Genomic DNA, 16,740 nt, shown 5'->3' with positions numbered 1-16,740 from the left:
TATCCATAGCATTATGGGATCTGAACATGTGACCTTTTGATGATAAACATAATCATGCAGTGAGCACAATAACCTACTGAACTGTAAGTCTATGTGTAAAGATCAGTATACCTCTCTACTTGCCTGTCCTATCCTCTTTCTCTCTCTCATTTCTAACTTTTCTGTCCTTTCCTCCTTACATCTACTTCTCTATACCAAAATGTAACCAGCAAGAGGGTAACCCCATAAACAGCACTGTACTAATGTTCTAAGCCAGTTGTGGCTAACCCTGCAGAAGTACTTGTGAATGTATACAGTATATAAAAATAATTAAAAAAATTTAAAAAATTCTCTCACGCACATGTTGACACTTAACTTTTGTTCTCTTAACTTCATTGAGGTAAAAAAGAAAGCAAACGTTGCCAGCATTCCTTCTGCTCGGATTAGGTCACACTGGTGTACCACACTTGAATATCAGTGAGGCTACGAATGCTCCGCCCCCTGCACATTAATGTGCCTGTAGCCAGCCCAAGTCAGCATGTTATTTCAAAGCCCCAGCCCAGCGGGGACTGGAAATGACCTCTTCAGTCTCCTTGGGGAAGGGGGTAACAGAGGGCCATGTGCCTCCAGCTACAGGCCTCCAGGAATGCTCCTTAGGCCCCACTGGGTCGCTGGTCGCATCTGAACAGCACAGATCCCAAAGAAGACACCGGGCAGCCCAGAAAAGCAGCCGAAGGGCGCGACTCAGATACCGGCATTTCGCCCATTCCCAAGTGCCCCCTTCCCAATCGGACCCTGGCTTAATGTATAAATAAGACGCGCCGGCGCCTGGGGTGAGGTTTTATTGCAAAACAATAGTAAAGTATATGCAGGGTCATTATATTTACAGTAATTGCGTCGACGACATGGAACTTTCGGCGATGAACATTCTAAGTTGAAGACGAGGCTGAGGGCGCGAGTCTTGCCTAAGGAGGAGCGCGAGCTGACGAATGGAACAGGACAAGGAAAAGGAGGGGAAGACTGACAGGAAATAAGAGCGGAAGGCCCACATGAAAACAACCTGCAAAACAACTTCTGCCTCATTTACACATTTCACGCGCTCTCTCCTAAAAGGGTCTGGAGCTGCGGGTTTCTGTTTGCGCTATCCATGGTGCTGAAGTTATGCATGGCCGGGATTCAAAAGATGACGCAAGGGAGCTTTGAAATGGCTGCATAATAAACAAGCATTTGCAACGCCACCGGTCTCGCCTTTGGGACCTCATATGTATTGAGCTATGCAGCACATTAGCCTGGGTGCTGAAACATCTGCTGTTCTTTAACATGGAGGGAAAGTAAGCACCAAACTGCGTGACACGCCAGGTATGGGAACACATGGAGAGAAATATTGCCTTTCAGTGGGAAATGGTATAGTCCAAAGCTCTATATTTAATATAAAATCAGGACCGTGGGTGGTCATATCACTGAATATACAAGATTTAAAAAAATATTGTCTACAGGTGCTCCTGGAAGACAATTTCTATGGACTGGAATCTAGAGAATGCTAAAGTGATTCTGGTATTCACCCTGACCACCCACCACCTGTACCTGCAGAATATGGCATCAAAGGTGGAAACTGCAGGCTAGAAGGCGCCTCCTGGAGAGAGCTGTCCCAGAGTGAGGTCTCCGCCTCAGAAACCGCATCTCGTCTCTCAACGAGGTTCAACAATCACAGGCACGCTTGCGCTCGGCACGGGCTGGGGTTTATGTATGTGAGGGGTGCCCGTACAGTGGGATGGTGAATTAAATTACATAACACACGTCTCTGGACCCTCCACACGCCCTGACCCCACACCACCCGTACCTGCAGAATGTGGCATCAAAGGTGGAAGCTGCGGGCTGGAAGGCGCCTACTGGAGCGAGCTGTCCCAGAGTGAGGTCTCCCCCTCAGAAACAGCATCTCATCTCTCAACGAGGTTCAACAATCACAGGCACGCTGCGCTTGGCCAGGGCTGATTTCAGGCACATGGTTCTCTACCTAACCCCCTCTCAGAATTCATATCCTGTTTATGAGAGGCAAAATTTGATCACCTCCTCACACCGTTCTCAAATGCTGTAAACATGTAAACATATGTATGTGTTTGTATTAAGTATAGAAATTGCATCTAACTGTCTGTCTTCACTGTGAAAGCGTTCACAAAATGGTGTATATCACACATAAGTCAAAGGCCTGCTTCTGCTTCTGTCTATGTTAATGTTAGTATATCACATGCTATGTACCTCTACTGTGCCTATGTACAGCCTTCAGTTTGAAATGGTACGTCTGGAGATGTTTTAAGGCATGGACAAAGTGGGCAATTACCAACGGCCCCGTCCTTCCGAAGGCCCTTCCTATGACACTGACATTTCTGTCTATTTGACCTCTGGCTATTCTATTTCTGTATTTGAACCTTTTTCTCTCTCTATCTATCTATTCTTACCTCTAACTATGTCTCTCATAACCAGTGTCATCTTCAGGATTTTTTGCAAAAAGGGCATTACATATTTCAACTTTTATGTGACTGTATTAAAATGTAGCATACAATTTCATATTGTTTGGCATATTTTGGGCTTGGAAGGCGTGATCAAATTGGCATATGTTTTATACAGGGGACCTCCAAAATATACTTTGCCTGGAGCCTTCAAAATCCTTAAAATTACACTTGTTATGTCCACTAATTAAATAAATAATTTATAGAAATGCCTCATCCTGTTGCAAGACGTAAGCTACCAGTTTGTATGCAAAAATAAAAATAATAAAAATAAATAAACAAGCAAACAAATATAAATAAATAAACAAACAAACAGCAACAGCTCAGCCAATCAATGCCTTGGCCTGTCCCTCTTAACATCAAACAGTCAATCCTCCCAAACCTAAAAACATAAACCCACTTCTCGGCGATTCTACTTTATGGTGCTCTGTAGAAGCATTGTCACCTCTCTCCTCAACTACAAACACCATATAGTTACTCCTCGTAGCTTCGTATAATATCAAGATAATGAGGGAGGGAGGGAAGAAGGAAGGAAGGATGGGAGGGAGGTTGTGAGGAGGAAAAGGGAAGGGGGAAATGGAAGAGGGAAAAGGGAGGGGGAAAGGGAGGGAGGGAGTTGTATATTTAGTCAAATATGCAACTGGCTAAATGAATAAATAGGTATACAAATACACAAATAAGCACTAATAGATAAGCACACACATAAATCAACAAGTCTACAGAATGAACTTGCGGGGGCTGTCCTTGCAGCACGTCCCCGCTCCTGATTTCAAACAAGAAGTGCCAGAGATCACCAAAGGAGCAGGCTCGCTCCCCGGCAGCCCCGGTTTGGGCATTGGGTACCACAGCAGGGAAGCAGCGCCCTCCTCCCTCCTCCTCGGCAGCAACGCCTTCAGCGAGGGATGCAGCTGTCTAGGAGAGCAGCGCTCACACCGGCGTTCTGCCACCTGTGCCCTGCGGAGCCTTGTTCGCCCTCTCCAGTCCCCAGGATGTCCTCGCACCCTGGCACCGGGTGCACCCGCAAGCCATGGTAGGAGATGAGGAGCGCAGGCGCAACCCGGGCCCCGGACCCTTCCCGCTGACCGGCGCCGAGGCCCCCGCCACAAAGGGCGAAGCTGCGGCCGCCGAGCCCGGAGATGCGCTGGATGCAGGAACGAGACAGAAGGGGCACGGGATAGGCCCGCAGGCCAGCACCCCGCCGCCGGGCCGCGCCTGGAGCAGCATGCCTTCCCAGCTCCGCCCGCTCTCTTTTGTCCGGCTGCCCCCTGTCGCGATAAACAGCAAGTTTAAGGGAGGTTAACGGACCGAATGCCGCTGTCCAAACTGGCGCGCCCCAAAGGGACCTCCTTCACCATGGGTGAGATACACGCGCTCTTTGTTGTAAGGGGTGAGATATACAACATAATGTACCCCCCCAGAGGTGGGCAGAGTTGAACGAATGGAAGGTACCTATGACATAGACCATCACACAGACACACACCTGTGTGTGTGGTATGTGGTGCGATGTATGCGCGGGTGTGTCTTTGCGCGCATACTCTCTTTATGCATGTGTGCATTATATAAATATGTGTGTACATGTATATTATGAATATATTATGGATAAACTGTGTGTTTTTTATGATGCCTGCACATTGTGCAATAAGGGTTGTAGCCTTTTTTCTAATTTCTCAGTTTGTTGTTAATAGCCCGCACTGCGGGGCAAGGTACTGAGACACCAGCACCCGTGCAAGATTGAATGCACATGTCTCTCCATCCACTCCGTTATCTCGCGTTGCCACTGCCCCGTGGCCGCACACCCTCACAAAATATCTGCCCCTGCAAGTTATGAACTGTGCTCCAGTCTCAATATTCGGTTATATTTGTGCTGTGCTCGTTTTATATTGTAAGATGCTAATGCGTGAACAATACAAGGAGTGCTCGCGCGCGCTCTGCGGGTTGTGTGGCGCCTTCTCCAGGTTCTACACTTGAGGGTCCCTTCTGCCTCCCCTACATGGATCAGGGCAATGACAGGACTCTGGAGCCGGGCTCCACACGTTCTACCCGGGCTCCTCAGCCCGCCCTGCACCGGGGATGCCCAGTCTCGGAGCCGGCCCCCTGGGTGTGTGGAGAGGGCTGCCTGGATTGGATGTTGCTCTTTTCCTGTCACATATGTGCTGACTGTGAGGGGAGGGGGCGAGTCTGACACCGAAGCCCCCCTTCGCAGCAGGGACTCCCTCGCGCTGCCACTGAGTGCGCTTCCTTCTTCCCAATGCGGCACTTCCTCCCGAAGTAAACCAGGGAAAACGGAGCTAGTGAGTGACTATCTGCAGGGCTTAATCTGTAAAAGAATGAAGTATCAGTGTTCAAGCGCTTCTCACAAGCACACGGCCGGTGCTATTAAATGTCAGCGCGCCGATTACCAAAACTGCGCATTCTTCACTCCACCTCCTGCCGCTCTAATCCACTACCAGACACTCCCTTCCCTTTATCTAACTCCTGCAGGCTTCTGCTTTTTTCCCTTTATGCCGCTTCACCCTCTTTCTATTCCTCCTTCTTTCCCTTTTGATTTCTTGCCCTCTCTTTTTTCTCTATCTAATGAGGAAAAATAAGTGCAGGTCCCCAAAAATGTGTCATGATGGCCCCACCGGCAACCTTCTCAAATGAAGCACTAACTATCTGCTGCTGCCTACGCCATCTGCCCTCCCAGAATCCTCTTCTGTCCTCCCAGAATAGAGAGAGAGAAAGAGAGAGAGGGAGAGAGTGGAATAGTGAGTGCGAGCAAGGAAGAGGCAGAGAGACAGCAAGGGATTGTGGTAGTGCGACAGACTTAATTATTTATTTAGAGTTTTATATATCGCAAACTAGACCCATTTATGTGACAGAGTGCTTTACAAGATTATCGAAAAGGGTATGATGCAAAGCGGTAGGCAATATACACAAAAAACATGGTATAAGTCCTATAGTATTTACAAGAGCAAATGGAAAGAAGAGAGCTAAGAACACATAAACAATCATGAGTTGTGGTAAGAGCAGAGTCCGATAGGTGTCAGAACGGTGTGGAGATGATTGGGAAATGCAGGAAAAACATTGCGGCTCTCGTGGATATGGCCGAAGGTGTCATAAGAAGCAACGACAAGCAGGCAGGAAAGAGTCACTCAGGAGGAGAGGGAGGTATGTCCTCAGTGTGAGAGAAATTTGTTGAATAGTAGAATTTTTACTTCTTTCCTGAAGAAAGATGAAGATGAGTTACACTTGATTTCAGCAGCGATTGGGTTCCAGATTGTGGGGGCAATTCCGGAGAAGGATCTGTTGTAGGTTTTTTTTGTTGTTCAATTTTTGTGGTTTAGGTAGCATGGAATTTGTGCTTCTGGAAGATCTGTTCTCACCTGATAGGGTCAGTTTCTGGGTCAGGTAAGAGGGGGTATTATGATGCAGCGCTTTATCGGTCATACATGCAATTTTGAGATGGATCCTAGCCTCATAGGGTAGCCATTTCAATGACTGGAGGTCAGGGGTGACTTCTTGTTTCATCATGTGATGACCCTAGCTGCCGCATTTAAAGTAGCCTTCAGTGGTGCAAACTTGATTTTTGGGAGGCCCACAAGGGTAGCACTACCATAATCTAATTTCGATAACACAAGAGCTTGTTCTGCTCTTTTTAGGTTTGCCAGGGGAAGGGAAGGTTTTAGTTTCCTTAGTGCATACAGTTGATGGTTAGCTCCTCTGGTGGTGGCAGTATTGGTTTTCTTGGAGAGGGCACTGTCCAAGATTAAACCTAAGGATTTAGCAGAGTCAAAGATGTGTGGGGTACAGTTCAAGACAGTAAGATGCAGGAGCCAGACTTCGATACTAGGGGAGATGGCGGGCAGTGACTTCAATACTAATTCTGTTTTGAGGGCATTGAGTATGAGGTTGTTCTGAGTCAGCCAATGTTGCATTTTTGTCAAGATGCTATTGAGGATATTTATGTCATCAGAAGAGGCAATTTTTATGTAAAGTTTAGTGGCATTCGCATACAGGGAAGTGTGGCTCAATAGTTAGAGCGGCAGACCCTGATGCAGAGGTCTAGCCCGGGACCAGGGTTCAATTCCCCGACTCGGCGGGTCTTGGGCTCAAAAATTCCACGGACCTGATAATTCTCGCCTCGGTGCCTATTCCAATCATGGAGTCCCACTCTGCAACTCTGGGCAATAGCTTGCTTAATCTCCACAACGGCCCCCACAACGCTAAGGATGCCTGGCCTCCACCTTGGGGGTGCCCAGGAGTGGACACCTCACAGGGAAAGCCAGGATGGGTTCCACAGCTGTATTCGTACAAGCGCCTTGAGACCCTTGCGGGTGAGTAGTGCGCTATACAACAGTATCAATTTACATTTACATGTTGTAGGAGATGTGAGCAAGTTTGAGGATTTAAATTAAGGGCTCATTGAATATGTTGAACAATATCAGGGAGAGAGTAGAACCTTGGGGTATGACAAGCAACACTGGTGACTGATCAGAGAGGGCTTTGTTGATTAGGATGCACTGAGATCTATTGTTCAGGAAAGAGGAGAACCATTTTAGCACAGTACCAAAGAGACCCACCCTGTGTTCTAATGGGTTCAAAAGGTTCTCATGATTAACCTTGTTGAACGCCACTGATCGGCCAAGTAATTTTAGTAGGCCAAATTTGTTCTGATAGAGTGAGCATAAGGCATTGTCAACAATGTTGACCAGGGAATTTCTGGTGCTATGACCCGGTCGGAAGCCAGCTTTACATTGGTTGAGGAGTTATAATTGCTTCATGGGATTGTGAAGCTGTGAGTACACACATTTTTCTAAGAGTTTGGCTAAAGTTGGGATTTTAGATTTAGGGTGGTAGTTGGGATCTGACTGGCTGGAGTTGGCTTTTTTTTAGGCTAGCATTAACCTGGCCACTTTTGAGGCAGTCGGGAATGGAGCCTTGGGTGAGTGAGGCAGTATTATAGTTCATAATGAGAGTACGAGGTGAATGGAGTCATTGAGGAGCTTGAAGGGAAGAGGATTGTTGAAGTGGTTGGAGTATTTCAGAGAGGTCAATAGTTTTATGATGTTTTTTTTATCGAAGGTTTTAAAGCTAGACCAGGTGGTGATATTTTTAGATATGAGGGGAGGATTTCTTAGGCATTCTTTCTGCTCGAGTGGGATGGGGTGTAGGGGGGTTCGCATGGTGAGAGTTTCATATTGTTCTAGACTGAGCAAGAGAGCAAAAGTGTGAAAGAGAAATCAAAGCTTTTGGACTGTAGAGGGAATCGGGCCTTTGGAACAGGAAGGCTATCTTCTGGCTGTAGCAGGATTGGAGTCTCTCTATCTGGAGACAGACCCCAATCTTAAGAAAGAGGGAGAGAAGGAGAGGGATAGGGCTGTAATTTCTTCTTGTCTATAGAGGGACTGAGGGAGAAAGCGAGAGAAAACTCTTACCTTGTAGTGTTTAGTGTAGCCAGATTGAGGGCAAGAGAGACAGAGAGGCTGAAAGAGAGAATGCGAGAGCTTATCTTCTGAGGTGGAGAGTGAGAGTGGGCTGAGAGAGGGGTGGGTCTTTCAGCATCTGGAAAGGAGGTAGGCGCTAAAAGAAGTAGATTTTACAATCTGGGTTGAGGGGATAAGAACCATTCGAAAGGAAACCTATACAGAGAATAAGGTTTACAGAGAAAACACCAAAGAGAAACCTTGATGCTGATTTTTTTCACATGAGCAGGACTCTAAAAGAAGCACTGACAAAGCCAATAGGTCTTGTCTTTGGAATTTATTGGCTTTGAGAGAAGCTGTTTGGTGTTCATGTTCAGCATTTGTAAAAAGCAAAATGCCTATTGTAGATGATGTGCAGTGTAGGTGAAAACAGTCCATCATGATGCGATACGCAAATCGTGTGCATACTTCATGATTGTACCAGCGTTTGCTTCATTCAGGAGGTGGTCCATGCCTGTCTGATGAGGTATGCTTGCATAGCGTCACCACGCATGCGGGTGCCTATTGAATGATACAGAGCACGATTTTTGTACTTCCTTGTTTACCAATGCAAGATGGTGTTCCTCACCTTGGGCCATATGTATCAAGCCAAATTGACTTCGCAAACGCAGAAATTTGCAGAATTTCGGCGTTTGCGAATGCAATTTGGACTAATGGTATGTATCAAGCAAATATGCTTGAAAAATAAGGAATCGCAAAAATTGCGATTCCTTATCTTGCGATTGCATTTAAGGAATCACAAATTTTGCTACTGAGCCTTCCTCAGAATATAAAAACAGGGTGGGTCAGAAACAGAAGAGCAAGAGAGGGGAAGCAACATAGACTGGGTGTTAGCGGAGTATTAAATAAAAATAAAATAAAGCCAGGCTGGGAGAGAAGTGATAAAGAGGGAAAAAGCAACACATGAGAGCGAGAGCAACACAGAGCGTGGGGAATAGCAGCACTCAAAAGAAAGAGAGAGCAACTTGGAGCTTGGAAGGTGGTGGATATCTGACAAAGCATATAAGCACATGAGGGAGAAAACTAGAAAACTCATGCAATCTCAAGGGATGCCTAACACAAAAGAAAATATTCCCCTGAGCGTTGGAAGGTTACAAGTTTCCCAAACATAAAGATGGTCAAAGGCTATGCTCGAGTGGAAGGACAAACATAAGGAGAGGAAAGCAAGCCATTGAAGAAGCAACAACAAATGAGAATGACAATAAAGCCAAACAATGTTAGGCAATGAGCAGGCTATACGCTCACTCTCGGTTTTGGTACAGTCTACAGTAGACTTTCACTTACAGATAACTAAACGCTGTCAGTCCAGTGAGACCTCACAGGACTGTCACAAGTTTCTACACAATAAAAATGTATTTTGTCCACCTTCTCCTAAACGTACCTTAACATTATCCATAATCATAATCTCCACTGACTCTAACCCGAACCCTAAATCTAACAATCACCTTGACGTTAATCCTGGACCTAATCTCTAAACCTTACTTGACTCCGAATGGTTGCAGTAAACCATACCTGTAATGTCTTCCCCTAAACTAACACTTACTTTATCTATTTCTAGCATCTTTAACTCCAGTATTTAAATATTTTATAAAACTAACCTCAAAAGTAATATTTTAATGAGATGCATTTTTCATTGTAGCAACCTATAACCTTGTAAAGATAGCTAGTGGTTTCCCTAAATGAATTTGTATGCAATACTATGCCAGAGGTGTCCAACATGTGGTCCCGGAGGTACTGGTAGCTCTGATGCTCTATGGCAGAGGTCTCCAACAGGTAGTCCAGGAGGTACTGGTAGCTCTCTGCTCTGTGGAAGCAGCTTGTAGAACTGAAGACCAGCCCGGTATGCCATTATAGAGTCTGGGCACATTGAAGAAGACAGTGTTGACCCAAATGTGGACCCTTGAAGTGGCAGTCATCCAATCAATGGCAGGGCCCCATGCTAGCCTTCAAACACACACTGTGGTGGCCTACAACATGACCACCTGTCTCCACTTTCACTTGAGTTAAGTCCCATGGAGACTGGCACTTTTGCAGCCCCCTTGTCTTCAGTCCGATTGTGCGTGTATGAATACTGGACCCAGTATGAAATGTAGCAGAAATAGCCATACTGGGGTTGCTTCAGTGTGTGACTGCGGCATCCAAAGTGAAAGACCATGAGGCAGATGGTTGAGCAGCCCAGAAACTGAGGAGTGCAGGGGTTGATTGAGAGTGGGAGCAGTTAACAACCTCGCTTGTTTCGGGGGGTGTTTGTGGTGTTTGGATGTGTGTGCATGTGTCAGTGTGCATATATGCACACTAATGTGCATGTTGCATGTGCTCATGGGTGTGTCTAGCATTGCACCCTCCTTGAAGAAAAGCCATCCCTACTGTAAGGGACCGACAGAACTACCTGAATAGACCCCTTCCCAATCATAAAGGGTGAATTGCAAGCACAATTGTGTATTATTGTGGATTAATGGCATTCGCCCTTGCCATATTGTGAGTATATTTGGCGTATTGAGGCAATTCCTGGCATATTATGGTCATGATTGTCATATTGTGGGTGTCCTTATCATTGTGGTTTGAGCTCTGGCTAAATTGTGGCCCTGACAGAGTTGCGTTCATTCTAAGCATATTGGAGGCATTCTTGGTATTGTGGTCAGCAGCCGGGGCTTGTGATGTCAACATCCATGCATTCAATGCAGAACTTTTCCATTAGAGGCATTTGTATATATGAGCACATGATGAAACTGAAAAGTTGATGGTTAAGATACCATATTGTTACTGAAACTAAAAAATTTAATTTTGATGCAAATGTTTGCTCTTTTGGGAAACTATATGCTTTCTTTGAGGAATCAATTTTGTTGAACAACAATGGGAGTGGGTATTTGATAGAAAAATGTGTGTGTTTCCAGAAACTGATATAATGATGTTTTGAAAATTAAAGGACTGCATTTCCAAACCATTTAAAGCTGATGTTTAAATGATAAGATAATTCATGTTGTGTTGCACATAATGTCTGCAGTTGTTATAGTTGGTGTCAGAGGGCACTTGCTACTTTGGCTATTCAGTATTCACATGGAAGCATTTTACATCGCTAAGCATTTTCTTGAATTTTCTGTTTGTAACCTCTCTCGAATGTTGGGGTGGCCACTCCTGATAACCATGCATGAGGTGGTCACTATAATCAGTGATGAAATGTATTAGTAGCCCAGGATGATTTTCATTAATCAGAAGTAACTCTCCTTAGAGAAAAAGTTGGAGACCCCTGAGCTATGTTCTGCAGGCGTTTTGTCCGTAAAGTTGTATCTCTGCTCAGGTTTCTCTGTAATGACATAATCCATTTAGGGTGTTATTGTATCCTGAGATATAGCTTGATTGAGGGAGAGAGTGAGTGCTGAAGATCGATATTAAGGGCGAGAGACAAACAACAAAATTAAGAGGGATAGAGAACCAAACAACAGGAGAGAGGATAAGGCAGACAGAGAGCTGAACAGAAATAAGCTGAAACAGAGACCTTATATTCTGAGATATAGAGAAAGTAAGGGCTCAAGCAAGAGGATTGAAAAATTAGGGGCTCTTGGAGGGATTGAATACTCTAGATCTATTGGATTTTTTCCCAGTCTAGTGGGGTGAATAAATGCTTTAAAGAGAGTGTTCCCGTCTTCTCAGACGTAGAAGCATTAAGGGTTCCAGAGGGAGAAATTGCTTTCCGAGGTAAAGGGAGATTAAATGTTCTAGATCAGGGGTCTCCAACCTTTTGTGTAGTCAGAGCTACTTTTGGCCAGTGAAAATCGTTGTGAGCTACTGAACCCAAAGCAACTTGCGCATTTTTCAGAGAGACCCCCCACGCCTAGTTTCATTGACTTTAAGCCTAATTTCATCAGAGCCCATACTGTGGTTTGAACAAAATACCCAAGACAGGCCTGACTTAAGAGTTCCCTCGAATACCAAAAGGAATGACTTTGGATTTGTGACGCTTCAAGACATTTCAATTAATAGGTCCAAAATTAAGGTCCAAAATTTCAGAGACACTGCTAACGAGTACAAATTACAAAACGATAAAGTAGTACTATCACAAAATTAGCTGCAATACACCTTATAATTTGTCTTTTTTGCTGCATGATTTTGTCAAACTTGATGCATAATTTGGTCCCCAAATGCCACATAATACCAGTGGTCCTGAACAATGACTTAACAGTCATGCCCCCTCAAACCCATGCCCCCATACCCCTCTATTCCCCCCGCCTCATCATTAGCTTGGCCTTGACTACTAGACACAGATAACTGCAGAGTTGTAAGAGGCAGTGGTACCCAAGGGCTTGTGGAAAGTGAGCAATCAGACAGCAGCACGAAAATCCTACTGCTGATCCTGGCTGTATCTATTTTTACCTGCCTGCCAAGTAACGGTAACCTATACACATGTGCCTTTCAACGTTTTATTTCTTTTATTGTATTGCCTGTATTATCATTGTTGTGTCTGTGACTGCTGTTGTCTGTCTTCCCCCGCTGCCTGTACGTGTTCCGTGCCCCTTTTTCTTCCCTTTGTTCCCCTCGCTGTCCCCATGCTCTCTCTGCCCGGTCTTTCCTTCTGTACCCCTCGCTGCCCCGTGTCTCTACCCGGTTTTCCCTTCTGTTCCCCTCGTTGCCCCCGTGCCTCCCTGCCCGTTCTGCCTTCTGTTCTTAGCTACCCCTATATTTCTGTATTTTGTATTTTGCCTCTGTGCCTTTCATTTTTTGTGCCTGTCTGCCCTCTGTGCCACTCGTTTTTCCCTGTTTTTTGTGCCCTTCTGCCCTCTGTTCCATTCGTTTTTTGTGCCTTTCTGCCCTCTGTTCCACTCGTTTTTTGTGCCCTTCTGCCCTCTGTTCCACTCGTTTTTTGTGCCTTTCTGCCCTCTGTTCCACTTGTTTTTCCTTTGTTTTTTGTGCCCCCCTTCTGCCCTCTGTTCCACTCGTTTTTTGTGCCTTTCTGCCCTCTGTTCCACTCGTTTTTCCTTCGTTTTTTGTGCCTTTCTGCCCTCTTTTCCACTTGTTTTTTGTGCCTTTCTGCCCTCTGTTCCACTCGTTTTCCCCTTGTTTTTTTTGCCCTTCTGCCCTCTGTTCCACTCGTTTTTTGTGCCTTTTTGCCCTCTGTTCCATTCGTTTTTTGTGCCTTTTTGTCCTCTGTTCCACTCGTTTTTCCTTCGTTTTTTGTGCCCTTCTGCCCTCTGTTCCACTCGTTTTTTGTGCCTTTCTGCCCTCTGTTCCACTCGTTTTTGCTTCGTTTTTTGTGCCCTTCTGCCCTCTTTTCCACTCGTTTTTCGTGCCTTTCTGCCCTCTGTTCCACTCGTTTCCCCCTTGTTTTTTGTGCCCTTCTGCCCTCTGTTCCACTCGTTTTTGCTTCGTTTTTTGTGCCCTTCTGCTCTCTTTTCCACTCGTTTTTTGTGCCTTTCTGCCCTCTGTTCCACTTGTTTTTTGTGCCTTTCTGCCCTCTGTTCCACTTGTTTTCCCCTTATTTTTTGTGCCCTTCTGCCCTCTGTTCCACTTGTTTTTTGTGCCTTTCTGCCCTCTGTTCCACAGTAATTGTCAGCTCTAGACAGTGATCTGATATTATAAAATGAGTGAGAATTGGGTCTCTATTGGGTAGTACTATTTTGTACAGTGTTTAACAGTAAGAGTCTCGGAGAAAGAAATCTGTATTTAATTTATGCACTTGGACTTAGGGTCAAGAATATAAACATGATCTCCTGTGGTGGAGAAGCATGAATATCCCAGAGTGAGAGTTTACATTCTGCGTTGAAGAGGAATTGAGTTTTCAGGAGTGAACTCTGTTCTTCTGTAAAGGAGGTGGTCTGGGGTTGAGAGGGATCAATGTCTCGTAGGGGGTGGGGACTGATCTTGGTATTGATGGACTCTTGAGTGGTGGGGACTCGAATGTTCTGGTACTGGGAGGGTGTGATGCCAGTCTGGAAAGGGACAGATCTGCTCTTTTGGGGTGAAGAAGGGTGCCAGTCTGGTCGAAAGGGTTATGATCTTCTGGGTAGAGATGGGTGCAGGTCTGGAATAAGGTGAGAGTATCATCTCCTCTTGAGGGGGGTTCTGATGTTATGGACAAAGATGGACACTTGTGTGATGAGCGGTTTTGATCTTCTGGGTAGAGATGAGTACAGGTCTGGTATAAGGGGGTATCATCTCCTTTTCGGTGGGCTGATATAATGGGCAAAGATGGACACTTGCGTGATTAGGGGGTCTGATCTTCTGGTATTGTGATAGATAGGTTGCAGGTCTGGAAAATGGGAGATTTCTTTTTAGGGGGGAGGAGAGGGTTTGGGTTCACTATAGAGGGAAGTGAGTTTCAAAAGTAGAATGAGATGTCACTGAGGTCTGTGTAGACACATGGGTACACACAAACTTTATCTGTCTCCCTCCCTCTGTCCCCCTATGTCTGTCTTCCTCCCTCTGTCTCCCTGCGTCTGTCTCCCTCTGTCTCACTCTATCTGTCCTCCTCCTCTCTCTGTCCCCCTCCTCCCTCTGTCTCCCTCCCTCTCTGTCCCCCTCCCTCTCTATGTCCCTCCCTCTGTCTCACTCCCTCTGTTTCCCTCTCTCTCTCTCTCTCTCTCTCTCTCTGTCTCCCTTTGTCTCCCTCCCCCTCTCTCTCCCTCTGTCTCCCTCCCTCTCTACCCCTCCCTCTGCCTGTCTCCTTGAGTCCGTCGCCCACTGTCTCCCTCTGTCTGTCTCCCTCTGTCTCCCTCCCTCTGTCTGCCTCATTGTGTCCATTTCCCTCTGTCTGTCTCCCTCCTCCCTCTGTCTCTATCTATCTATGCCTCTATCTGTCTCTGTCTGTCCCTGTCTCTGCCTCTACCTGTCTCTATCTATCCCTGTCTCTATCTGTATCTGTCTGTCCCTGTCTCTATCTGCCTCTGTCTCTGTCTATCCCTGTCTCTATCTGGCTGTGTCTCTATCTGTCCCTGTCTCTAACTCTGTCTGTCCCTGTCCCTATCTCTACCTGCCTCTGTCTGTTTCTGTCTCTATTCGTCTCTGTGTCTCTATCTGTATTTGTGTCTCTGTCTGTTTCTGTGCCTCTGACTCTGTCTCTCTATCAGTCTCTGTCCAAACAGGAATCTTCTCAAAACGTCCTTTTAAAAGTCAGCTGGGGAAGTGCTTACAGCTGACTTTTAAAGGACCTTTTGAGAAGCTTTCTGAAGGTGCCCTTATGTCACAGAGGCTGGCAGTAAACACAGAGATGGCCGCAGGAGTATACGTAGTGAATACCTATTTAATACGTATTCACCACCTATGCTCCTGCAGTCATCTACTGTGTTGTATTTGTAGAGGTGTTGAGTTTTACAGCTCCTCGCCAGGTATGTGAAACACTACATTGTACCTACTACAATACAATATTCAGTGGGAGCTGTTTGATTAATGAGGGATTGAAAGTGACTGAGACCCGGGAGACTGGAGGTGGTCTGTGCGTGTCTGGGGTCTGCTATTTGGAGCGGAACTGAATTAATACCAGTGTGGGTAATCTGGGGTGGGGAGATGCAACTAACCCTCCCCACCAAGACATAGGGAATTTCAAACATCCAGAGCCAATAAATTGAAATATTAAAGGATTCGAAGTCAAAGTCCTCTGGTCTTCTCTCATCTAACAATAACTACCATCTTTAGAAGTAAAAAAAAACATCACCACTAAAACAAAAAAAACAATGTGCGAAGTGTGCGCACGGCGAGGTATGCAGAGGGAGGCGTCCCACGCTCCGCTGAGCAGCAGCACTGCAGTGGCGTGCGGCTGGTGGCGGCGGCGCTCGCAGGCGGCAGGGAGCGCCCCTCCTGACCCCCCACCCTGATTGTCATTCTCCTGGCGGTGCCTGCCGGGCTTGTTTGTTTTGGGCAGCCCCAGTGGTGAGGCGGCGGTCAGGTTTCCTCCGGCTCCGCACAGGCTGACGTGTTTGCGCCACTGGCATTGCTCATACTGCAGTGGTCCATCCCAGCCCAGACCTCGACAGATCTTCAACACCCACCTCTCTCTCCATCCAACTCCCCGAGGGCTCGGCTTAGGCACCTCAGTACCGACCGAGAGAACGGTGCCACACCTCTGGCCGCAGGCACAGCCGCTCTCCACCCGCCCATCACTCGAGCAGCAGCAGCAGCCCCCTCTCCGCCCCTCCCCAATTCATGTTGGACTGCAGCGCCGAGAAGGTCAAGGTTGCGTTTTTTGGCCTGCCCTACCTCTATTTTCCACGCGCCAAAAGGAAGGATGAAGTTCCCGCTGGAGAACCCGCGGAAACAGGTCAACTGGGACCCGTCTCAAGGTGGGTGGCTTCTAGGCGCTCTAGGCACATGAGTGGGTTGGGCGCCGGGGGTGGGCACGGTGTGACTGCTCATGGCCACAGGTTGGTGGACGCCTGGCTGCAGTTTGAGGTGTGGCAGGTCACCCCCACCTCGGACCTGCCCGGAGACTGCGGGTGTCCCTGTAGGCGGGCATGCCCTGTCAGATAGGGGCACGTAAGGTGATGTCTGGGCACAGGGGTGGCTGTCGAACCTCATCCCCGTGGGGTCTTCTCAGTGAATGCCTTGTGTCTGGAAATGCCCGTCTTTGTGTCCTCGTAGGTGGTGACTTGGTGAACCCGCCATGGTTTGTCTCATCTTGCTGCCCCTGGGGTGGAGATGGGTGGGGGTCGGGGGCAGATTGTGCACCTCCCGTGAAAGGCACATGGGCCACACTGGTCCTCCCTGGATCCATCATCTGTGGTGTTGATTGCGCATCCAGGGATGCAAAGATGCAGGAACGCGGTGCTGGCTGATGCGAGCTCCCTCTGCTCCGCCCGTAG

The 16,740-nt window shown here is 46.9% G+C and overlaps 1 protein-coding gene across 1 annotated transcript in view; it reads left to right on the top strand.

Moving 5' to 3' along the window:
- The first annotated feature begins 16,092 nt into the window (after positions 1-16,092).
- KCNK10 (potassium two pore domain channel subfamily K member 10) overlaps positions 16,093-16,740 on the top strand; it is a 434,219-nt gene continuing 433,571 nt past the window's right edge. Inside the window, exon 1 of the mRNA XM_078660013.1 lies at positions 16,093-16,221. Within this exon, the coding sequence (XP_078516139.1) occupies positions 16,167-16,221 (55 nt within the window). The 5' untranslated portion in view covers positions 16,093-16,166. The remainder of the gene's footprint in view (positions 16,222-16,740) is intronic.

This window comes from Lissotriton helveticus, chromosome 9 (assembly GCF_964261635.1).
Source record: "Lissotriton helveticus chromosome 9, aLisHel1.1, whole genome shotgun sequence".
Classification (NCBI taxonomy): Eukaryota; Metazoa; Chordata; class Amphibia; order Caudata; family Salamandridae; genus Lissotriton; species Lissotriton helveticus.
Note: the sequence above shows the minus strand (reverse complement) of the source record. Positions and strands in the feature narration are given on the sequence as shown.